Source organism: Strongylocentrotus purpuratus, unplaced genomic scaffold, assembly GCF_000002235.5.
Source record: "Strongylocentrotus purpuratus isolate Spur 01 unplaced genomic scaffold, Spur_5.0 spur5_scaffold_12, whole genome shotgun sequence".
Lineage (NCBI taxonomy): Eukaryota > Metazoa > Echinodermata > Echinoidea > Camarodonta > Strongylocentrotidae > Strongylocentrotus > Strongylocentrotus purpuratus.
The window spans coordinates 33,684,414-33,709,957 of record NW_022145597.1 but is presented as its reverse complement, the minus strand read 5'-3'; the positions used below and the strand labels follow the sequence as shown (position 1 = coordinate 33,709,957).

The 25,544-nt window shown below is 37.8% G+C and overlaps 1 protein-coding gene across 1 annotated transcript; it reads right to left on the bottom strand.

Annotated features, from left to right (window-relative positions):
• Window positions 1–3,357: 3,357 nt before the first annotated feature.
• LOC764559 (protein FAM122A) lies at window positions 3,358–15,861 on the bottom strand. The gene is made up of 9 exons (XM_030982495.1): window positions 15,741–15,861; window positions 13,192–13,858; window positions 11,817–11,901; window positions 11,299–11,390; window positions 9,825–9,876; window positions 7,273–7,404; window positions 5,445–5,589; window positions 4,669–4,741; window positions 3,358–4,244 (listed from the first exon to the last, which is right to left on the bottom strand). The coding sequence occupies exons 2-9, from the start codon at window positions 13,350–13,352 to the stop codon at window positions 4,058–4,060; spliced, it is 927 nt and encodes a 308-aa protein (XP_030838355.1). The 5' UTR covers window positions 13,353–13,858; window positions 15,741–15,861; the 3' UTR covers window positions 3,358–4,057.
• Between the last annotated feature and the right edge of the window lie 9,683 nt (window positions 15,862–25,544).

The following is a 25,544-nucleotide window of genomic DNA, read 5'->3' as shown; positions in this document are numbered from 1 at the left end:
GATTTTGGCATCAAAATATGAAAGAAAAGCTCAGTGTGTGACATGTACATGAATATTGTGTGCCTCATTTCACTAGACTGTAATCTGTTATTAATTCCATGTCACATGTTTTGTGTAGATGGAGATAGTGATGACAGCTTTATTATGAGCGATTCTCACCAGTCCTGTCTTCACAGGTTGTGCAAGCTTGCAAACTGTCTTATCTTCAACCAGCTTCCTTTATCTATGCCTTCTAATCTCTACAAGAATATTTCCAACCAGCTTTTTGGTAAGATAAAGGAGAAGATACTGGAAATACATCCATCCTTTTTCATGAAATAAGCATGGCTAAATTTACAGTAGGGTCAATTATTATACTTTCAATACTGTGCCTCTAAAGTTGACCAGCTATGGACCCTTTCTCCATATTTTGACCCAATGTAATCAATTTCACCAAGAGCACTAAAAAAACACAGTATATTACCTCATAAACAGTACAACTCTACTGCACACCACATTATCTGGTATACATGTAAATAAAATAATGTTATTAAACTATAATATCTTACAATCTTCAGCTTAGACAGCTATGGAAGCAAGGAACCCTCTTCAAAGAAGTGAATAGTATCTACATGTAGGTGTATGTTAACTCATAACTGTTGGTCAAAATTATACTGATGCAAATAAATTAAGGAACACACTGAATGCATAAAACTGTAATGTAAAGTAGGTACATGAAGTATAACAAAATTCTGGGTCAGGCCATTCAGGTTTACAATTATACAAGTATCACCCATTAAATGTTATATGCTTGAAATACATACACTCTCGTTTAATTTCTAATTTTGTCCTTCTCTTGCTTGTACAAATTTAATAGAAGCAGTCTTAAAGGAATAGTACAACTAATATTATAAGAGCTTTATTTAACTTGGTTTATATGACTGAAATAAACTGTTAAAAGTCTGGAAGAGACAAAATAACCATTCAACAGTGTAGTCCAGCCCTGGGGCCCCTCCATCCTATTCCAAAGACCAGGGAGGGAAGGGGGAGGGGGAGGGGGAGGGGTGGATTACTTTCACTCAGCATTAGTGAATACTAAGACCATAGGGATGAACAAGAGGGTGCTCTCATTATATCAACTCCATTCATATTTTTCATTTTCCCCCTATCTAGAACAGTTGTTTCTTTAATTTAAGGTAAAATAAGTTCAAAGCTGGTTGCACATGACATCTTAGAATTGCTTATTTGCAAATAGAGTCCTTCTTCAGCATTAATCAACATTCTCAATAGGTTCATTCATGTCAGGATGTTCATCTTACTCTTCATGTGCATGTAGATTAGTGGTTCGTCATAACTTATTCAAACATTATAAAAGTTAGACCATTACTTTAATATGCATAACATAAAAACAATCTAAGCCTGAAACTTCCTTAACACACAAACCCTGTACAGATTTTTAGACCCCTCTATATGACATTCCTGCATTACATGTAGAATAAAGATAATTAAGAATAATATCAAAGAAATAACATGGTTTAAAATCAACAAACAAAAGACTTGTTTTATATATGAAGCAAGCTGACCAGCAGCTTTTGACTAACTGAACCCAAAACCAAAGGATAAAATCAAATCAATTTCTACTAAACTGCTTTACTAATGTGGTTTCATGTTTTAATAAAGCACTGCAGATACGATTGAATTTTCCAATTGAATTCACTGAATCATGAATTTATGTTTTGCACATGGCACCAAAGATGATAACACAATCCAGTGAAGTTCACCATCATGGCATCATTTTGCACACTGCACTATACAGATGATCTAGCTGCTACATGTAAATACAATGTATATTACACCACAGCTTTAAAAGCTTTGCACACAGCACCAAAGCTGAACCACAGAACTTCACTCAAGATTACTGTTGCTCCACTTTTGCACACGGCACCAATGAATTTCATTTAAGAGCTGGTCTCATATTATGGCCTCGCAACTTGGCACACAACAGCAAAGCAGTGGTGATCACATCACATTTACTTTCACATATATTATAATGTTTGATATTTGCAGTTTTCCATATTTTGACGTCTTTTAACACATCTCCACTGCATGTATGATTGATACTCAAGCTCAAAACATGACATGGTACATAGCTATCTTTATTTTATTTTACAGCGTAATCAACATTTTGTTCTCTTGATTTCTCTGAACTTATCAGATACTTTCATCACTGTACATCCAACAATATAGTTAATAAGAATAAACTACAGAAGAAAAAAAAAATCATATTTACATCTATTCACAGGCTCTTTTTTTTCTCTCACTTTTTTCTTTACTAATAATCATAAATAAATATTAAGGAGTTGCACATCACAATATTAAAAAATACAATCTCTTTATCTCTACCTTTATCTCCCTCTCTCTCTCTCTCTCTATCTCTATTTTCCTCCTTCTCCCTCTCTCTCCCTCTTCCTCTTTTTTCTGCATTACTTCTCTCTCCACAAAACATGCTTCCATAGGAGGTTAAGCAGATTTTCATATAATATCCAGAGCACCAATCTACACTCCATAAACACCATTGTTCATTTCCATATAGATCTAATATGGGTCAGTCAACATTGGTAACTGCAGACCCAGAAAAAATAATTAAAATTAGAACACTAAACCTAACCCAACCCAATCATGTTCGAGCATGATACTGCTTGTTTTTAAGTAAATAATTTGTCTGATTTTTTTTAAAGAACAAGTGTTTAATTATGCAAATCCTTCATGTATCCAGAGATATGCTGTGGATATGTGACTGCAACTGACTGTCTTCCCTTTGTAAGCAAGTTCAAATTGAAGGTTTAGCTAAACGATATTTGTCCATCTCCAGACTTCACCGTGATGATCATATAATGATATCTGCATTTGTTTGTTTGTTTGTTTGCTTTACCTGACTGCTAAGAAAGCATGTATATGCTTGTAAGTAAACAACCAGGGCCAGACCGACGGCTTCAAGTCCTCTCTGATGGACTTGGTAATGAAGATTAATGCCTAACCAAAGGGCCCTGGACCTCTACTACCGAGCCATCGCGCTTCCAATAAAGCTCATTCCATAGACACCCATGACTAGACTTCAACATGAAATCAAGAATCAAGCACCATCATAGCCTTCATATTTGCTCCTTTCAACATTATCCACATAGCATAACATTAATATTGTACGTCCACATAATTGGACTGGTTATCCCATCTTATGTACATGTATATTAAAACTACAAGTAATTAATGATCAAGTCTTGCATCTCACCACGTTTGTTAACAATCTTGATTCTACAGCCTGTATTCACCTCACAAGATAAGCCCAACCACAGATTAAAAATTGAGCCGCAGAATAAACTTTGGTCTATTTTTATTGTGTTGGCCTGTTTGATTTTGGTAACTGCAGAACATACATAAACAACAGCCTAAGATATATTGGGCAATACATGTGTCTTCTATTGTAGACTACAGACCAGGACTTGGCTTTACAAAAAGGTTATGGACCAAGACCAGACTCTTCTACAGAGAGTGGACCAAGAACAGACTCTTCTACAGAGAGTGGACCAAGAACAGACTCTTCTACAGAGAGTGGACCAAGACCAGACTCTTCTACAGAGAGTGGACCAAGACCAGACTCTTCTACAGAGAGTGGACCAAGACCAGACTCTTCTACAGAGAGTGGACCAAGACCAGACTCTTCTACAGAGAGAGGACCAAGACCCTTCTACAGAGAGTGGACTAAGACCAGACTCTTCTAGAGAGAGTGGACCAAGACCAGACTCTTCTAGAGAGAGTGGACCAAGACCAGGCTCTTCTACAGAGAGTGGACCAAGACCAGACTCTTCTACAGAGAGTGGACCAAGACCAGGCTCTTCTACAGAGAGTGGACCAAGACCAGACTCTTTTACAGAGAGAGGACCAAGACCCTTCTACAGAGAGTGGACCAAGACCAGACTTTTACATCTAGAAAATCAATCCTTGACTAACATAAATTTATATGCTTTTTAAACTATCCAAAAGAAGAAAAAAAAATATCTTCCTGGTTAAAATTCATGTTTCATACGTGAGAGTTGGCAGAGAAGGTAAAACAGGCCGAGGAGGAATTTGATACCGTGTCAAAGGTTGTCGTCGTGGGAGGGGCAAAGGTTGTTGTGGGAGCAAACGCATTCGGGAGAAACGTTGATGAATGCGTGGCCAAGATGCGCTGTGGAGGACTTGTCTCGTCTGAACTCATGCTTGACATACTGTGTAGAATATAAATACAAATAGAAACAATAGCATTTACACTACAAAATGGAATAATCTGGCCATAAGCATGCTGTCTAGAATATACAATATATTACAGTTGAGATTGTTCTTCAAATTAGAAAAGTAAAATTCCATCACTTCTTATAATTGTACATTGTCCAATTTGCCAAGACCAAATATTTACTAAGAGTTGGTACTTCTGATGCCTCTTCTTCAATAATTCTCGACTCCAGAAAGCGAATACCTGATATTTTGGCATAATTGACTTATTAATTCATGGATATACATGTAAGCTATTACTAGATTTCAGTCTAGTTTGCAGATTGGAAAAAGGGCTATTTGGGCAACCAGAAATAAAAGAATTATATGAAATAAAGTTGACGAAGATATCTCATTATACAATGGAATTGAAGCACATACCTGAGTGAGCTTGGGTGGCTAGGAGAGCTAAGGAGCTGCCTCTTAGAAGGTGTGCATTCACCATCACTATCATCTGAATATCAAACACAAACATATCCAATTCAATCATGTCAAGGTCATTAAACATCAAGGTCATTTATGGCAAGGTAAATATGTTAAGTTCAAACACAGCATTACAGAGTTTGGGTTGATAAGCAAGCTAAAGCCTCTGTCACAAATGCCATTACGAAGGCCGTACGAACGCCGTACGAACAATTTTCAGACAATGGCAATTCGGGAAGAAAATGGAAAAACAGGGAGATTAGTACGGAATTATCGTTCGTACGAACCTTTGTGACCGTAGCATAAAACACTCTCTTGAAGGGTATACATTCACTTTCACTATCATCTGTATTTTTTTTTAATGGTATTCTTCCAGATTAACATAAAAAAGAATGACACTGCTCACAAGTGATTTCATCTTTCCCTTAAAGGCAGGGTATTACATCATTACCACTGCTGTAATGTATTTTCAATCGCACCATCTATCAGTGCATAGAGCAATTTCAGGTTCCTTTACATCCATCATCATTCACGCGTGATGCAGTTGTGATGCATTGTGGGACATTGTGAGAAGCAGATGGCAGTATACATAAATCTGAAGTACCCTGAGCATTAGGAAGTCTTTACTATTAAACGCATTGACTACCAAATTCCGTCTTTCCCATTGGATTCAATACAGGAAATGTGTGATTCCTGTAGCTAGGCAATGGGTTATGAGATTTGATTGTACTTACATTTGCGTTTGAGTGAGGATGCGAGAGAGCTTGGTCTGAGTACAGGGCTCATGCTACGTTTAGTGAAGGTAGACCTGGTAGGGCTAGGGTTGGGACTGGGTGACATACAGGGACTCCTCATTGATATCTGAGGTGAAAAGCATTGCTGTAAAGAGATAGAGAGAGAGAGACAGAGAGGGAGAGGATAAAAAGTGTTAAATAAAACCAAAGAGTGATGAATATATTATGCCTCCTGAACTGCATGATAAAGAAGGAATCATGATCATATTACAATGCAAAAATCTCCTCCTTACATGTACCTGAATATCATCATATTGAATGTCCGATGATATTTAATCATCATTGTTTCCTATTAGTGTATCTCCATTGTGCCTCACTTATCGTCATCTGCATGATCACCATCATACTACCATCAGTACCACAATAATCTTTATCACTAACATTATCTTATTCATCGTCATCACCACAACTACCACTGCCATCACCATCATCATCACCACCGCTAACACCGTCATCACCATCATTATCACCATCGCTACTACCCGGCCCCCCACTCAGTGTTATAGGGTACGCATATGCATGTTCCCAGCACCCCCACCCCCCCTCCCCTTTTCAGCATAAGTCCGGTGTTGAAAGTCAATGCAAGTACATCTTTTTCTTTGTTACGAGCCGGAGATTCAAGATTCAAGATAATTTATTGACATGTGAAAAAATACATAAAATTTGACTTCGGACATTTAAAGGTGATATACATGTACATTAAAAAAATATATATATAAATACAGACAAAATAATTACATTTCAACATAATATTTAGCAATCATCACAATTTTAAGAAGGTTGCATTAAAAGAATAAGATAATACTGAGGAAAAGGCAGTATAGTTAAAAAGCTTGTTTTGTTTTGTTATTGAGCTCGTCCATCCAGGCACTCCCACACCAGAACACCTCTCCAGCTATCATGCATCAACACACATACACAAATACATGTGACACACCCCTATACACACCTCTTACACACACGCACAATATAACCGGACACGTCCTACACACACACACACATTCTCACATCAGGGCCTTTGTGGGGCACCTGATTGTGGGGTATTTCTGTGCGTTCCAGATATACCTTGTGGTCCCCTACTAGTGGGGTATGTACAACCTGGCGATAACAACCCGGCGGTGTGCTTACGATGTTACCATAAAAAAGTGTGCAAGTTTTAGCACACGCTCACAAAAAGTCATTTATGGAGTACCACTTCTAATGCCCCGCAGGGCATAGGACACCGAATATACAGTCATTTGAAAGACTTTACTCTGTGGGGTCCTGAAAAAATACCCCACAAAGTAAAAATGCCTCACAAGGGGTATGTGAAGCGCACATAAAACCCCACAAGAATGCTGAGGTGAGAGCACGGACACTGTAATCAACATGAGAAGTACTCTGGCGTAGAAATGCCTGGATGGAGATAATTGAGACAATAAATAAAATAGCTATTTGATACGCAACGGCGACTTTGAAAGAAGAGAGATGAGAAAGGAAGGAAGAAAGATTTTGGGAACACGCATGCGGTCCCTCCGTTCCCGGAGTGGGGGGCCTGGGCGCTACTACCATCATCACCATCATCATCGTCACCAGTGATACCACCATCCCTACTACCACTGTCGTCATCATCATCGTCCCCACCAGTACCATCACAAACACCACCACCACCACCATCATCACTACTATCATCATCATCACTACCTTCATCACCACCACTACTACCACCACTACCACCATCATCACCATCACCATCATTCTTACTATCCTCATCATGACATGAACCTACCTTGCCTGCTCTGGTTGGTGAAGGAGATGAAGCTACAAATGGTAGCGTGGGTGGTATAATACTCAATGGTTCTGATATACAAGATCTTGGCTCAGACCGAGGCTCAGATCGTAATGCTTTGATGCTTTCATCCTGAAAATAAACAACAATACCACAAAATGAATTAAAGATAAAGGTGAGTTATGGTAATGCGATTGCATTGTGAAAGAAAAGGTGTGGAATGGATCAGAAACAGTTGATCATGTAGCATGTTAGTATTGGTGTGCACTGCAAGGTTCTGGAGTCGACAAAATCATCATAAATTTGGCCGAGTCTTGGTAAAGTAACAAGCACTGTACACAGAAAGCTATATATGGGACAACACACATGGTGTCGGGGCTAGTACTACCTTGATTTCCTTGTCTTTCTAAGCTCATTACTCAGCCATTATACATTTTCTTACAAAATTGTTTGGCACATGTCATTTATTTGTAATCTTTAACATTCAGTGTCAGTTTTGTTTGATTCTGTGAGAATTAATTTTCTTTTTTTTTACAAGAACTGGGCCCGTATTCAATAAACTTCTAAGACATTTTTCTTAAGTCTATGAAAATGTCTAAGAATTTGTCTAGGTTAAGAAAGTTGCCTTAGCCATATTCTAAACACGTAAAGCAGTTTGTCTTAGCTAAGACGAAAGACAAGACAAATTCTTAGACCCGATGACGTCATGTGGGAAAGTTGATGTGGTCGACTCGAGCAAATTAATTGCAACTCGATTTGCCTATGTAATTTGCGTGTTAAAATAAAAATCGCACGGCACGAAAATTATACACTAACATGTATGGGAGAGCGTAAGGGAGGAACGATGCTCACATAATTATTTTGGGATTGACCAACTGACACTAAAACAGTCTAGTCAAGACCACCTGAGGCTAGATCTAACGTCTGTAGGCTTTTTATACTTTTCTGTCAAACAACTCCGAGGAGCCCAACCGGGCTTACTTATTATGTCGCAGCCGCAGGGTCTGTGAGTTTGAAGGGAGCGCCGTCGCTAGCCGGCCGACCAGCGCTAGCATTGGATTTGGAGCTACCCTTTCATTGTTTTACGTCATCGTCTACTGTTATGATGGCCTAAAATTAATCGAATGGCTAGATGTAACCTTTATCAGACTCATACTATAACAAATTTTGTCTCACCTAATATTATGCCGATTGCACATTATTCCCTGTTTCCATACTTTAGCGCCAAAGACTAATAAAGTAAGAGACGGTTTCTTTATATACGACAGACATGTCATGATTTAGTGTTATGTTGTGTACAAACAAACATACATAAGTACAGTGCACAGAGCCTATGGCGCTCCTGCGCGCTGCGCCGTCGACGCTGTATTACGCGAAGCTTACGTTGTTATATAGGTCAACTGATAACCTGCGCTCGCGTTGCATGCATTGTTTTTATTCCATTTGATCGAAACCCGAAGCGGTTGCTTGCAGCATCACTGAGCTGCCGGTGCCAAAGCCCCATTTAAGCATCCTCGTAGTATACTTAAATATAGGGTAGATTTCTTACTTATCTTAGATATCTCGATTGTATTAGAATACGACATGCTACTTAAGTCCTTTTTCTTAGATAAAATCTAAGAATCCTTCTTAATCTTAAGGCAAATTTCTTAAGTCCCCATTGCTGTAATAGAATACGATTTTTGGCTAAGATTTTTTCTTAGCCAAAATTTAAGAAAAAGTACTTAGATTTCAAGCTTAAGAAGTTTATTGAATACGGGCCCTGGAGTTTATCTTTAATCATGTTCTTAAACTTTGCATGCAGTTTTTACAACCAGGTCACTAACATTTTTGAAGCTTCCCCAATGACTATTGATTTACTGAAATCACATCATCAATTTTATTTCAAGGTAAACCTTAATAAAAGGGCAATTTTTTTTGTTAGTGAATCTGCATTTTTAAAATAAATAGGAACAATAGGAACAATCTGTGCTGTTGGTATGTAGATACATGATTCAATCACAGCACACATGAATCCTTTTAGCACAATAATGTCAAGGTACCACGTATTCCCTCATGAAATCTCTGACATCGAGCCCTACAACCCATAAATATCAATTTGCATATTTAATGACATCCTTCAGAGATATGTAAAATGGCATGTGCAAAAAAAGAGGCTCATGTCTCACTACAGTATATTATGTCATATTTAAGAATGATCCTACATTTGCACAGCTACATTAGTTACTTATAGGATGTTTTTCATCAAAGGTACATACATGTAGTTAAGGCTTGTGTTGTGATTACGTTTTACATTTGGTTTGGGCTTAATAATATGTTTTGTTAACTCAAGGTAGCCTCATCAGTATTAATACTGTTCTCCCTAAGGCCCCTGCATTCATATTATCAGGTTAGGTGTCATGGTAATTTTTTTGTTATTTATTTATTTTTTGTTAGTATTTTTTAAAAATAATAGTGTGTCCAGGGTTGAATTTGTAACCCTAACAAATGACTGCAGAGTATTTGTTGCATTGTAGATGTTATAAAATTGATATCATATGATAGAGACTTACCAAGTGTAATTCATCCCAAGACTGACTCATCCTGAATGCAGACCTGACCTCCCTGTAGAGTAAAGAATCAAATCAATTCATAATTACACTACTCTTAACCAATTAATCTATTGAAAACAATTCAGTACTAGTGAACTTCAGCATCACCTATAAAAGTTATTTCGATTTGCCAAGGCCTATGACTGTTCCTCCATACACATTGGATAGGAGTATGCTTGTTTGTGCTTTATATGTATTTATAACTATCCCTCAATACAATTGTCATCATTTCATCCCATTCACTCAGTCTCAAATCTTTTATTTTTTCAAATACCTACGGTACATAATTTCCCTGCTGAACAGTTTTAAGAATATTGACCAATGATAGAAGCTTATATCAGCTCATCTAAACTTTCTTCAAGCAATTATGTGATGTTATTGAATGATTAAAGAATGAAAGGTTTTGGGAATTCTGTTACTCAGATATTCCTTAACGATGCTTCTGATGATTGTTAATCTTAATAAATTACATTATAAAGTGCTTAATACAATGTTTCTAAGGCTGCGTTCATGCTTAAATTTTGAAGGCAGAATGAGCGATCTGAAACGCTCATCGTAAACGCTCATCGTGATCGCAGTTCCACGATGCACTGTTCATGCTTACTTCTCTGGCTCCCCCAGGCAATTCTCAGTGTGTGGCCTTAATTGGTCTTCCAGCTGGATTCGCAAACCTTCACTGTGCATGCTACGTAGACCCACTAGAGGTCAGTGCGTTGACCCCATTTAAACGCGTTTACAAATTGTAAACGCATCTTTTTGTGAGTTTACGATCGGCGATCATGATCGCCGTTTTTCGGTGATTCTACAAAAGTGAGCATGAACGCAAGCGTGTTTTAAACTAAACGCGTAACAGATGCCTGATTCTGGCCGTCAAAATCAAGCATGAATGCGCCCTAAGTGCTACACATGACAAGGAACATCGTAAAATAAACATACAGCAATAATAATACATAATTCTAATAATAACATTACAGATAATTTACTTAAAGGTAATACAAAGTTTTGGTATTGGGTCATGAATTTGGTTCAAATGAACATATTGGAAGCATATACGATCCTACAATATTCAGTGATCGTTGTCGCGGTCGAAATCGACTCTTAAGTTATGAAATTTTAAATAATAAGCACTTTATGTTGAATAGCTCCTTCTCAAGGTCAAGATATTAATTAAGTTATTCACAGGGGCATCTAAATATATCAAAATTGTAAAGAATCACTATTCACCCATTTTTCAAAATTTCCCAAAACTTTGTAATACCTTTAAACAAAACTGCCCTATAAATCACTATTAAACAAAAAATACTTCGAACTTGCCCTAAAAGACACTACAGATGGGGATTGATGAATAATAATTTGGGGGCTACAATAGAAAAAGTATGATGGGTATTGGTTCCGGGACCAGGGGTGTAGTTGACCGTAATGAACATGATCTTACCTCTCATGTTCTGCTTCTTTGCTTCTGATATCCAAGCTTTCTTCCTGTTTGATTTGAGTAACCCTTGAAGGTATCCTCACAGGAACAGACATCTAAACACAAACAGAGTTTGTTCATTACAGATAATCAATCAAAAATTGCTACGGTTAAGAAATTATATAAATGTTATTATTAAACTGCAGATGACAAGTGAAAATTAGTTGACACATAAAATCATACAATTGTTATACAATGATTTCTGTAGACATGAAAACAAAAATGCTATTTTACCATGTAAGGCCTTGTTTTACAGGACACCTGTCTACCAAGGCAAGAGCTCCCAAAGATCATGAAAATAGAACTGAATGGATAAAGCTTGTCAAATCAGTGCGAGTACGCTCGACCTACTAGTAGATTCAGTTAGAATTTTCTACAAATTAAATCAACAAACTCCTAACGTACTGTAGAACCAGGTAGTTGTGTAAATTCCACAAGATTCAGAAAAGATTCCCATTATGCAAAAAAAGGTTTGCACTCACTGGTTTAGCTCCATTGCTTGTTTGAGCGCTCATCCTACGTACCCGAGGCTTTTCTCTGATTGGTTGAAAAACTGGGGAATCATCGCTGTCATCAAGAAAGAATAATAAAAGGATGAATAATACACATCATACAGATGAAGATTAATTTGTGCTATATAAAAACCGAGTATTTTTATTATTATTATTAATATAATTCATCAGTAGGAACAACTTGTACAGCACATAGCAATACCTTGGAAATATACCTTGGAAGTAGGCATTCAAAGTTAAAAACTTATTTGCCTCTCGTTGACATTCGGATGAAGAATCCACAATTTTGACACATGTTTAGTGGCGCTATACAGCAATTGACGAACATGGACAAGCGAAGGACTCCTCTGGGTCAAATTGATCTCTTCTTGACGACCAAAATTTCAACAAATTGGATTTAAAGCTGTTTTAATAGTGACGTGCTCTCCACAACTACAGAGGAGAGGTTGTTCCATTCATTGATACATCTCTGTAAAAATGATCCATGTCTAAGCTTCGAATAGACTTTGCAATGCAGCAAAGGATTATACTGACCCACCACCACACATGAAAGGTACTCAGTAAACATGATGTACTATCTTCACATGAGAACTATGTGTGTAAAATAGTTTCATGTGGTTTCAAAATGCCAATGTCTTAAAGGTAAAGACCAGTTATGGTCATGCGATTGCACTGTGAAAGAAACGTTGTGGAATCGATCAGAAAAGGTTGATCATCTAGCATCTAGCATCTGCAAGGTTCTGGAATCATCAAAATGATAACAAATTTGGCCCAGTCTTCGTAAAGTTACAAGCACTATACACAGAAAGATGTATATGGGACTACCCTATATCTCTCACAGACCATGAGAGAAACAAATTTACCAAATATATGAATTAGTAGGCGGTTTCCCGGCAAATTTTGTATCATCATGTATTAGTCAAAACATATTCTTTCACATGATTGGTAATGAGAGCTTCCATTTCATTTTTTGAAATTGGGGCATTTCCAATACTGGTCTTTACCTTCAACAATTTTCATACAAGAATAGACATGTGAAAATGGAGTAAATCAAAATATGTAAAAATGATCAAATCATCATTAGAAACTCTTATAAATTTTACATTCCAATACTTGATATGCAGTTTGATTATTAATCCAGATTTGAAGAATAGAGAAAGTTTTCACCTTCCATATTTACAGTAATTCCACGAATTATCAATTTCCTCTTAAAAACAATTGATGACTCACGCAATCCGACTCGAGCTCAAATCTGTGTAAAGGCTAATATAAAAACTTTGTTCTTAAGCCTAAACAGCTACATCAATTTTGGAGAATTTGTTTTGTTTTAATGGTATATACTTACGTCATATTAGGTCCATTAAACATGGGTGCACTGTTGGACCTGCGTAGCGTGCCTTCTTCCCTCACGCTGATAGGACTAGGGGTGGCAGGGCGACCCACCTCCATGCGATTCTCTTCCGGAGAATCTGTGTCGCTGTTTGCTTCACTGTGAGCAGCAGCCATCTCTTCATCTGGCCATCCAGCTATAAGACCAAGGTGGACTCCCTCTGACCAATCCAGCTCAAACAATGGATGATATCTCCAACCTTCTCAATAAAACAAGCTGATCTCTATTCCAGTCCAGACATCAATTAATAATCATCCAAACCACCCACAGAATTATACAGAAAAGCCAACTCAGGAGTTTAGGAATGCATTCCCTAAATAAATTCTACTTGCAAATAAAATCACTACGTTTAATTAACAAGTGGTGTTTCAAAACACATCTAGGCTGGTAAATTCCATAAATGTTTCAGGTGACTTTTTCAAGAGTTAACAAAATCCAAAAGATTTTTTGAAAACTTTTGTTGAGTTGCTTTTATCTCCTATTTCACTTCAATTTGATATCATCCCGAGGTCAAAATAATAATCTTCTTCCAATGTATATACAACGCTATTGATGGACTGAAGCGTCCCTGAGATACAGCTTGTGAACATGACCTTCATCAGCGGCAGAAGGTTTAAATATCCTGCAGAAAGAAGTAAATGAAAAAGACATACAGAACAACAGCCTTGATTAATCAAGTGATATTCATTTTTTTTTAAATAAAATTTACTTGAATAGATATTTTATGGGTTAAGCAAAGTAAAATATTATCAAAATCTTTCCCCTGGTGATAAATTTGTAGATCGTTATCTAAAATGAATGCTTGAATAGACATGGTGATGAACTATTGTCAAATTTTACACATGATAAAATGAAAACACAATTTGACACATTTCTTGATATCTAGAAACATGAAATTTCTTGAATCATGAACACCTTAATAAAGGAAACTTCACATAAATCAGATAGTAACTGATTGCAACTGACAATATCCACTCACTTGTTAACGGATATTAACAGCAACAGCAAGATAAGACCAAGTTTTAAACAAATAATGATAAATTTTCAAAAAGACAGTAAGTTCTTGTCCATATGACCAGTAGGGGCGCTGGTCCAAGAATGAGGATCGTCCGCAGAAACGAGGATATCCTTGTAAACGCAGACAAATCGCATCCTAAAAAATAAGGATCATCTGCATTTTTGAGGACATATTTTTCTTTAGTGCTCTGCAGGTGTAGGGTTCCCGATCCGCGCGCTGGCAATGCGGAAAAACAGATTCCGCGTAATAAAATACCCCCAGTTCACCACCAACTTTTATGGGTTGTTTTCCGTCTTCCCGAGGATTTAACGTTCATAACGTGAAAGTCTCTGTGCAAAGTGAATGTAAAATGCATCATGGAGCATCATCGAAGAATCTGTTTTTTCGCCAACGCTCGGATCGGAAATAAGAATCACAGCGAAAACGTGGACGATCCTTATTTTTAGGAGGCATCGTGCATCTGCCGCGATTACGGAGATGATCCTCGTTTATGCGGATGATCCTTATTCTCTGACCAGCGCCCCTACTGATGACATACATGTGTAAACCTTTAATTTTTTTTACATGTAAATTATTGAAAAGATCTCTCAACGAAGATTAGACAAGATTCATTCAGCCAAGGAGTCATCAATGACTGGAACACACTGCCTAATGAGGTAGTAATTACCCACAATTTACACATTGCACACTATTGCACACTAAATGCACACAATAAATATGAGCTATGTCTTCTGTGCTCCCTACCAAAGCCCACACATACATTACATGTAGTTGCATTACTATCCTGGCTGTGTATTACAAAAACTGTTCTATTGATTCTCAACATTTCAAACACCACTGACTGTACAAACTCAATTGATTTCACTCAAAATGGGTACTTTAGCGACAATTGATGAGACCTTAAAGAGCAGTAAAATAAAAAAAAATTCTTAACTTACTGATGTTACAAAGAATACTTTGAAAATTCAAATCGTGAGTCTACTGTCAAACTTGCCGATCAGCCACATCGTATTCATTGTGTGCATTTGTGTGTATTGACTATTCATGTGAGCAATTGCTGCCTCTTTAATAGTACGTAGTTCAGTGCTGGAGGTCAATACGCATTAGCATTGACTCTCCAGATATCTAATCTATGCTTTGCTGGAGTGACCAAAGCCAAGGTAAAGTCACTAAAGATAAGAAATACGCAGATCTATTTGATAAATATCTGATTATGCTAACAATATTCTATTAAATATCAGACAACAATACATCGCATTTATTAAATCAATAATCATGCCTTAAAGAGAGATATCTCCTTCTATTTCGAAGGGAATTCAAAGACATGTATTGCACATTAGCGAGTGTACTAACGCAAGATGCCACATATGGGACTGGCATTCAACTAAACAATAACTTATTTCAACAATAATTTACGATATTTACTCCATGAAAGAAAATAAACACCATCTAATACTAAAAATGATAACATTATATATATAATCACCCTTTAGAGAGAAAATTTCCTGTAAAAAGATTGGTGTTATTCTGAATTCTACCCGGATTTTCGCCTTTCCTCTTCAAAACAGTGATGAGGAGAAGAGTCTCATCTTTATGCAAATGAGCTGTGGCAGCTTATATGCGCATGCTGGCGCTGACGATACCTTGATTTTAAATGAATTGAATTGAATCTAGGTAAAAACAAGTAATCAGCCCAGGAGACTGATTTTCATCAAGTCCGCGAAATAAAATTTAAACAAACATACAGAAAATCTTATCATAGCCTAATTACGGAAAGATACATGAAATATATAGGCAGGATCATTATCAACACATAATATAAGAGAGATATAAATAACATACCGTGAAAAAATGCCATTACTCCTTCATATTTCACAGAATTTTCATTTTTCATTTCTAGGCCTCATGATGTAAAAGATTGTTACCGTTCATGATTTTCAGGATCCCTGCCAAACTAAATGATTGGAGTGCATGTGGATGCATGCATAATTATAGAGATCTATAGATTCTACTCAATCAAACATATTCTGAGTTTCAGGACAACAGAGTGTTGTTTATAATTTTTGTATTTGTTTTTCAGATCATTTGTTGCTAAAGAACAACAACACATAGATTACAAAGAAGGACAGGCTAGTAACTTTAGAGAAATCAAGAAAATTTCAGACGATCGAGAGAAAGGAAAGAGACATGGGAAACGACCGAGGGGGAGATATATAGTGGAAACTTTTCAATTATGCACGCCATGTATTATATTTCCACGAGTTCTAATAGTCTTTTGTAAATTTATAAGTTGATAATCATTGCTGCTGCGATTGCTGTTGTTGATGCCCAGGTCGAAATTCCAATAGGATCCAATCCTATTGGACCATCAGAAACCATTAGAGCTATTGGTGTCTATATATTGGTTTTAATAGGGAAAGTGAAATGATGGACCCACAGAAACCATTAGAAAATATCTATTGGACCAACACCCACCCACAGGAAAAATGCTGATGGACCAACAGAAAGCTTCTATTGGACCAGGGTCTAGTAGGTCCATGATTGGACCAGCATCCACCCACGTCTTCTATGGGTTTCTGTTGGTCCATTAGATATTTTCTTTTATGATGGGTTTCTGTTGGTCCATTAGATATTTTCTATGGGTTCCTGTTGGTCCATTAGAGATCTTTCTATGGGTTTCTAATGGTCCCATATTCTGAATTCCCTATTGAAACCAATAGTCAAATATGGCTTCTATTGGTAAATCAATAATGATAAATAAAAAATCGATTTTAGCAACTGTCCACCAAAAAAGGTATATACTAATCTCAATTGCATTAACTCCATCACAAATATCACTTGGAGTGAATTTAAGAATATCCTTTATTGTAACTGAAGGCTTGTACTATTCTATATCATAAACATACATGAATTGTTTCTTGGTTAGTAATCATTATAATCAATATATCTATTGCTAAAACGTGAATGTAATTGTAACATGATTAAACAAATCATCTATTGGTCATTAGTTGCCGAAAGAAAATAAAAATCACAAAAATGATGTGCATTGTCATAACATCGGACTCCCAACTCTACAAGAGCGACGACTGGAATCACGTCTAGCCATGATGTACAAGATCCTCCACCACCAGATAGCCATCCCTCTTCCAGATTACATCTCACAGAAAGACAGAGCTACAAGGAGTCAACATCACCTTCGTTTCACCAGATTTGGTACATCCTCCGATTCTTACAAATACAGCTTCTTTCCTCGCACCATGAAAGACTGGGATGAGCTTCCTACAAATATCATTGAACTGCCCACATTGAAGCAGTTCAAGGAAGCCATCAGCTGCGAATAGTCACAGCATCATCATTATCATTATTTTTTATGATTTTTATCATTTTTATCATTTTACTTGCACCATAAACATGTATATATTTCGGCACAAATTTACACAAGCCGTCCACCGTCGGCAAAAGATCACCCTTGTCTAGATGCTGAACAGGCTTTGACAAGTAGTAGAATAGAAGTAGAAGTAGAAGTTGCTTACCAAATTATGATAAATGTAATTTTCTGTGAACACGTATAAAGTAATCATGAATATGCATGAGATAGATTTAGCTGTTGCTTTCTATTGATTTCTATTGGTTTCTATTGGACCTATTGGTTTCTATTGGTTTCTATGTTTCTTAATTCTATTGGTCATATTGGTTTCTATTGGTTCCATTGGGTTCTATTGGTCTCATTGGTTTTCAATTGGTCCTATCGGTTCTGTTGGTTTCTATTGGTCTTATTGGTTTCTATTGGTCCTATTAGTTTCTATTGGTCTTATTGGTCTTATTGGTTTCTATTGGTCTTATTGGTTTCTATTGGTCCTATTGGTTTCTATTGGTTTCTATTTATATTGGTTTCTATGGGTGCTATTGGTTTCTATTGGTTTCTGATGGTTTGAATAGTCTATTGGATTCAATTCTATGCGTCCAACAGAAACCAATAGAGTAGACTCCAACAGAAACCATTAGAGACCAATAGAATTGTTCTAATGGTCTCTATTGGTCTCTATGGATTTTCAATCTGGGTGATGATGATATTTTGTGGTTGTGGTGGTGCGACGGTGGTGATGGTGGTGTTTGTTTGTGGTGGTGGTGGTGGTCAGTGGTGCATGGTTTTGTTGTAACTGCCACTGTCATTGATGTTATTTTTTATGTTAATTGTTGTCGTTGTCTTCATCATTATTTTTTTCTGAATTCCGGTGTGATTCAATTTTTGTTTTCAATAAGAAAATAGAAGAGGGGAAAGGAATTATGGAATAAGGCAATTTAAAAGTAATGACCAGCCGTGAAAGAGAGAAAAGAGAGAATGGCTGATAAACAAATATGTACGTCATACCATGCCTGGGGATTCTAAATCTCAATTATAACGGGAGACCATGGGGATCAGGGTACCGCTTAGGCTTTGTTGGCTAGAGGGCGCAAGTAGCGACAAAAAGTGCAGTGGGGCTTTGACAGGTCCCTTCATCTGGGATTCTGCATTCTACTTATTTTCTAGAAATCACCATATTGTTTTAACTAAGCAGTATAATAGAGAATAGGTCTTACAAATTATCGCCAATATTTATGAAAATACTAATATTTCATTTATATAACGCCTTTTAATTAGATACAAAGCTGGGCGGTTTACCCACTTATTATCATCGTAAATTAGTCTTCCATCCAATTGTCTTCTTGATAATTGCTTTTGGCTTAGTACTAAAAGTGTATACAAGATATATTCTGAGCGCTTGGCCATCAGTTGACAAGGGGCCACCATAGCATGATATTATAATTTTGTTTACTACTTAATAAAACAATTGCATTTGACAGGCGCGCCGGAAGCAGTTTGGATTGGGGGGGGGGCAGCAGTGGCGTACCTGGGATACTCCGTCAGGGGGGGCAAGCGACCGAAACAAACAAAAAAGGCGATGCTAATTTTCACTTCTGGCGAGCGAGCGAGCAAAACAAAATCTTTAAGTATCGTTTGGTATATAAACTGGTATTGTTGCAAGTTGGGGGTGGGAACATTCACTTGTTAGCGACGTTAATTTAATTTTTTGGCAAACGAGTGTAGCGAGCAAGAAAAAAAAATCACTTCTTTTTTAAGAATTGCCACTTAAACTTGATTCAATTGTCCCATGCAGGGCGCGGGAACAATATTGTGTTTAGGGTGATTTTATACCCATTTTAGCTAGCGAGCGAAAATACATCTTTCTCTCAATGAATTGCTATATAAAATTTGTTTCATTGTTGCAGGTAGAGGGCGGGCACAATCGTGTTTAAGGCAATGTCAATCCCATTTTGGCGGGCAGGCAACCCCCTACATTTCTCTTTTTAATGATATTGTAGCAGGTTAGTGGTGGGCACATAATTCCACGAGCTAGCGAGCGTAGCGAGCGAAAAAAAAATCACTTCTCTTTTATAGGGAAAATATGGTACATAAAACTTGGGTTCATTGTTCCATGTCAGGGACGTGATTATTAAAAGCGGTGTTATTTCTATTTTGGCGAGCGAGCGTAGCGAGCGAGCGAAAAAAATCACTTCTCTTTTATAGGGAAAATATGGTATATATAAACTTGGGTTCATTGTTCCATGTCAGGGACGTGATTATTAAAAGCGGTGTTATTTCTATTTTGGCGAGCGAGCGTAGCGAGCGAGCAAAATTTTTGTAATGATAATTGGTTCATAAATTTCAGATTTTTTTGTTGCAGGGCAGGGCTTACACAATCATGTCTAAGGTGATGTTAATTCCGTTTTGGCGAGCACGAGCACATCAAAACTTCTTTGAATAACGTTTGGTACATAATTATTAACTGGTTGTTGCAGGTTGGGGCGGGAACGTTAGCGGTGTCAATTCCATTTTGGCGAGCGAGCATAGCGAGCAAGCAAAAAAAATAAATTCTCTTTTAATAAAAATTAATAAATAAACTTGTTTTTATTGGTGCAGGTCAGGATGGACGCAATCGCGTTTAACGCGATTCAATTCCTTTTTGGCGGGAGGGCGAAAAAACTCTCCCACTTTTAATGATATTGTTGCAGGTCAAGGGTGGGCACAATTGTTTCCAAAGCAATGTCTATTCATTTTATTCGCGAGCGAGTGTAGCGAGCGAGAAAAATGAATTAGTCTCTTTTAGTAACATTTGGTACATATATTGTGTGTTATTGTTGCCATGGTTGCAGGTTGGGGCCCGTCGGGGCAGGCACAATTTTATTCTAGGCAATACTAATCCTTTTCTTTTTTCAGGGGGACGAGCAAGTGAAAACATTTAATACAAAATAGGCTAGCAAGCAGTTCGCGCCAGCGAAGAGTTTCGAATTTGTTATATCACTTATATTTTCCTATTTTCATTTGTTTTAATTTTTCAGGGCTGTATGCGGAATATATTTCTGGTGGGGGAGGGGGAAAGATGCGTTAAAAGTTTTCGAAGAATCTCAAAAGCAAAAGGAGTGAAGGGAGTTCGAGCGACCGAACTGGTCATGAGGGTACTTTTGCATTTTCAAAAGTAGAATTGAAGGATTTGGTAATTAAAGGCGTACACTACATTTTCAGGAAAAAAACTGTACGTTTTTTAAAATATCTGGGGTCAACTGCCCCCCCCCCCTTGGTGCGTACGGCCATGGTCTTTTAAAAAAAAAAATTCCCCATTTTTATTCCTTTCCTTTTCTTTTCTTTTCCCTTTTTCTTCCTTTTCTCTTCTTCTTCCTTTTTTCTTTCCTTTTTTTCCTTTTTTCTCTTTCTTTCCTTTTTTCTTCCCTTTTCCTTTTTTTTTTCTTTCCTTTCCTTTCTTTTCTTTTCTTTCCCCTTTTTCTTTTTTTTCCCCTGGAGCCCGTCAGGGGGGGCACTCTGCCCCCCCTGCCCCCCCCCATAGGTACGCCAGTGGGGGGCAGACATTCCAGGAGGCTCACTTTCCAGGGGCAGTGACGTAATGAGAAAAAAAGTTCGGAAGGGGGGGGGAGACGAAAAATCTGCATCACCACCAGTTTTACACGTTACATGCAGGTACTGCGGAACGTTTTTCAAAGTGGAGTATTATCGATCAGGTAGAGCGTAAATTGACGTGGGGTCCAGGGCATGAGCCTCGGCAGGGGGTCAAGGGGCTGAGCCCCCGGAAGCTCAGAGGTTTTAGGTATTTAATTACGGTTAGATGAGCATCCAGGGGCCCTCTGTAAGGCAATTGACGTGTTCCAAAGGGGGGGGGAGCCCCCAGAAGCTCAAAGGTTTTAATATTTAGCTACGGTCAGATGAGCATCCAGGGGCCGTCTTATAGGGCCCTTCGTGTGGTCCAGGGGGCAGAGCCAGGGGCGGATCCACGTAGCGATTATTCCGGCCCGGGCCCCCTGAAAAATTGGACCAAAAAAGTGCCACCTACCCCCCCCCCCCCCGCTTATTATTCACGGGTGGCTGAGTCGTAACTTATATTTTCTCACGGATTGGGCCCCCCCCCCCTTCCCGCCGGCTGGATCCGCCACTGGGCAGAGCCCCCGGAGGCTCAGGGGTTTTAGGTATTTAATTACGGTCAGATGAGCATCCAGGGGCCCGCCTTAGGTCCCTTGGTGGGGTCCGGGGATGGAGCCCCCGTAAGCTCTGGGGTTTGAAGCATTTAATTACCGTCAGATGAGCATTTTTTATACCTTATTTGTGACATTGGCAGGTCACTTATTTTTTTCTCCGTCTGTCTTTCTTTCTCTTTTTAACATACTTTTTAAAAAAGAAGGGGGGGGCTTGAGCCCAGCCACTTTGCACACCATGACATAAAGGCTTCTAAATAAGCGTATTTCGCCTGACTGTAATGTGGGAATTTCTTATTTTCCAACAAACGCATAAAAAGGTATGACTTACAAAAAAAAATGGAGAAAAAATGCCGGAAAATCATGTCACAACATCAACATTTGTAAATCACTTGTTTCGAATAAGAAATACATTACCACCCCCCCCCCCCCCCCCCCCCCCCATCAGTACGCCAGCGTTCAGTGGCTCATGTCTTCTCACCCCTATAACAAAAAAACGGACACGCTTTCCCATCCTCGCCACGATTATGCGCGTATCGCTATTATAGAGACCTCCATTTAAAATACCGTATAGGTGGCACGCGCAATGTTTATGAAATTTAATTCCTGTGAACTTTCCTTTTTCTTTGAATGGAACTGTATATGTGATTTAATTCAGGTTTTTATTATTGTTACGTTCTTTTGGATTAAAAATACAAACCATGTTTACTCCTTTACTGTTTTTTTTTTTTTTTTTGGAGGGGGGCGTTTGGGGGGGGGGGGCAAAATGCGTTCCCCCCCCCCCCATTTTTTTTACTGGGGGGTCAACTGCACCCCCCCCCCCCCCCCTGCCCCCCACTTCTGGCGCCTATGGTATTTGATAATTATGCTGTCGGGCCGCATGCGCTCCGAGAATTTGTCTATATCTTTATACCGATCTGCCGCTCACAACTCACACATAATACGGCACTGCGAACTCACAAAGAGATTTGCGCCCTCTCCCGATAGAAATGCAGCTGTGATGTTTCCGCCTATAAAAAAAATTGTAAAAATCATTTGTTTTCCCTCTTTATTATCGTTGATAATGGTTTGTTTTCACTCAAACTTTCAGATTATCTTTAATTGTACATATAGCATTTAAGTAACTACCTTAGCACCAATTTCTCTCATCTGAACAATGTTACCAAGTCCCTTTAATATGGTACGAAACTACGAGAAAACCTGCACCAAATAAGTGAAATATAATTTCCCAAACAGTCTGGACAGCATATCTTTTGTTCTATTTTATCCTTTTTCCTTTCAAAGAGGTAGGGGGGGGGGGGCTAAAGTATTTACGATCAGGAAGAGCGTATCGTTAATTGGCTTGGGGTCCAGGGGCAGAGCCCCACCCCCCCCCCCCCCAAAGCTTAGGGGGTTTATGCATTTAATTACGGTCAGATTCGCTTATTTTTATACCTTATTTGAGACATTGGCAGGTCACTATATTTTTGTTTAAATTAATGACGAAAATTGTTGTCTGAAGCAATCATTCAAATGAGACAAAAATTAGAAAATGTAACGTTGACCCTTAATTTCTATGAGTACATTGTGTAGGTAAAAAATAATGTTTTGTTTAAAAATTAAGACAAGCGAGTACCGTATCATCTCTTCCTTTCACGTTATTTCTGAAGAATTTAATGCCATAGTCATTTCTGACTTTTTCAAATTTCGTTCTTGCAGTAAATCCCTTTACGCTAAACCTTCTTAACCCAATTTAGCACATCGGTTTCCTACCAAACCACTTTTATGGGCATTTACCATGTTGATATGCGTTCAAAAATAAGTTTTCCGTTTCCAGGATCGCCATTCAGGATCATTTTTACAATTTAACCATTTTACCCTTTCTTACTTTCTTTCTCGAGCCCTCTTCTTCATTGTATGTATTCGTTAGACCATTTGAAACAGTAATACGACAAAAAAATGGAAGAACTAGGTTATTCCTTCTTATCTCGTGTTTTGAAAATTTCTTATGTATTTCATTATATTTTTCAACTTATGTATTTTATTGTTATTGTAATAATGATGAATCTAATAATAACAACATCAAGCTTGCATGACTGATAATGATATACTGATAATAAGTACCGTGAAGAAAAAGACGACGACGTAGAAGAAGAAGAAGAAGAAGAAGAAGAAGAAGAAGAAGAAGAAGGAGAGAAAGAAGAAGAAGAAGAAGAAGAAGAAGGAGAGAAAGAAGAAGAAGACTAAGAAGAAGAAAAAGAAGAAGAAGAAGAAAAAGAAGAAGAAGAAGAAGAAGAAGAAGAAAGAAGAAGAAAAAGAAAAAGAAAAAGAAGAAGAAGAGAAAGAAGAAGAAGAAAAAGAAGACTAAGAAGAAGAAGAAGAAGAAGAAGAAGAAGAAAAAGAAGAAAAAGAAGAAGAAGAAAAAGAAGAAAAAGAAGAAGAAAAAGAACAAGAAGAAGAAAAAAAGAAAGAAGAAGGAAGAAGAAGATCGAAGAAGAAGAAGAAGAAGAAGAAGAAGAAGAAGAAGAAGAAGAAGAAGAAGAAGAAGAAGAAAAAGAAGAAGAAAAAGAAAAAGAAGAAGAAGAGAAAGAAGACTAAGAAGAAGAAGAAGAAGAAAAAGAAGAAGAAAAGGAAGAGGAAGAAGAAGAAGAAGAAGAAGAAGAAGAAGAAGAAGAAGAAGAAGAAGAAGAAGAAGAAGAAAAGAAGAAGAAGAAGAAACAAAGGAAGAAGAAGAAGGAAAAGAATTATTTGACATATATGAACTGAATTTAAACAAACTTGATTAAAAGTCGAGAACGGTACAACGATTCGTCTTCTTTCTCTAATAATTTAATGAAACGTCAAAGCTTCCGCGCTTCGCGGAGAAGGGAGGGGGGGGGGACTTGCCCATCCCTGAAAAAAAATGGAGTCCCTCCCAAAATGCATAAACGTAAGAGATCGGGCAGAAAATTGCTGTAGGATGTAGGAGGTATACTCTCGCATTCATAGAAGAAAGTCCAGGGCCAGAGAAAACCCCGATGAAAAGTAAATGGATGCCAAAAGGGCGGCCTGGAAACGAAATTCAAATGCCTAAAAAACCCAAAGAAGTGAATTGAGATTCATGATCTCTGGCCCTGGCACTGCATTGTGCCTTTTTACAGCAAAATGTCCGGGGAGCGTAGGCGTGTCCACGATAAGCCCCCCCCCCCCCCCCAAAAAAAAAAATCATTTGGTTGTCCTCGATTGCTATTCTGTGGAGTAGGGGCGGGCGGGCGGATTTTTTTATTTTTTTTTGTGTGTGTCTTTTGTGATATTTTTTCCCCATTTTTTTAAATTTTAAATAATTTTTTTTCCATAAAAAGAAAGACAAAATATTGGAATGTCAAGCATTTAAACAAACAAAGTCTATAAAACACTTTAATATGGTAACAGACTAGTTTAATGTACAATGAATATCAAGACCAACACAGAAGGTATTTTTGGCTTTGAAATACAGCACCTTTTAAATCTCCATTGTACTATAGCTACTTGCGCCCTCTATATAGCAAACAATGCCTAATCGGTGACCATGATCCTCTTTATCTTAACTGAAAGCTGATTTGATGAGATATAACCACCTGTCCAGTGACCTTGCAGGGCGGTTTAATCCCTCCTGTAAACTAGTACAGATTGGCTTAAAATGAGTTTAAGAATGCTCAGAACCTGATTTGAATGAACGGCATTTTGGCATATAAAAATAAAAATGGCAAGTAAGTTTAATAAATACAGAATTGCGTACTGAAAAGAACAAACCGGCAAATGCAAATGC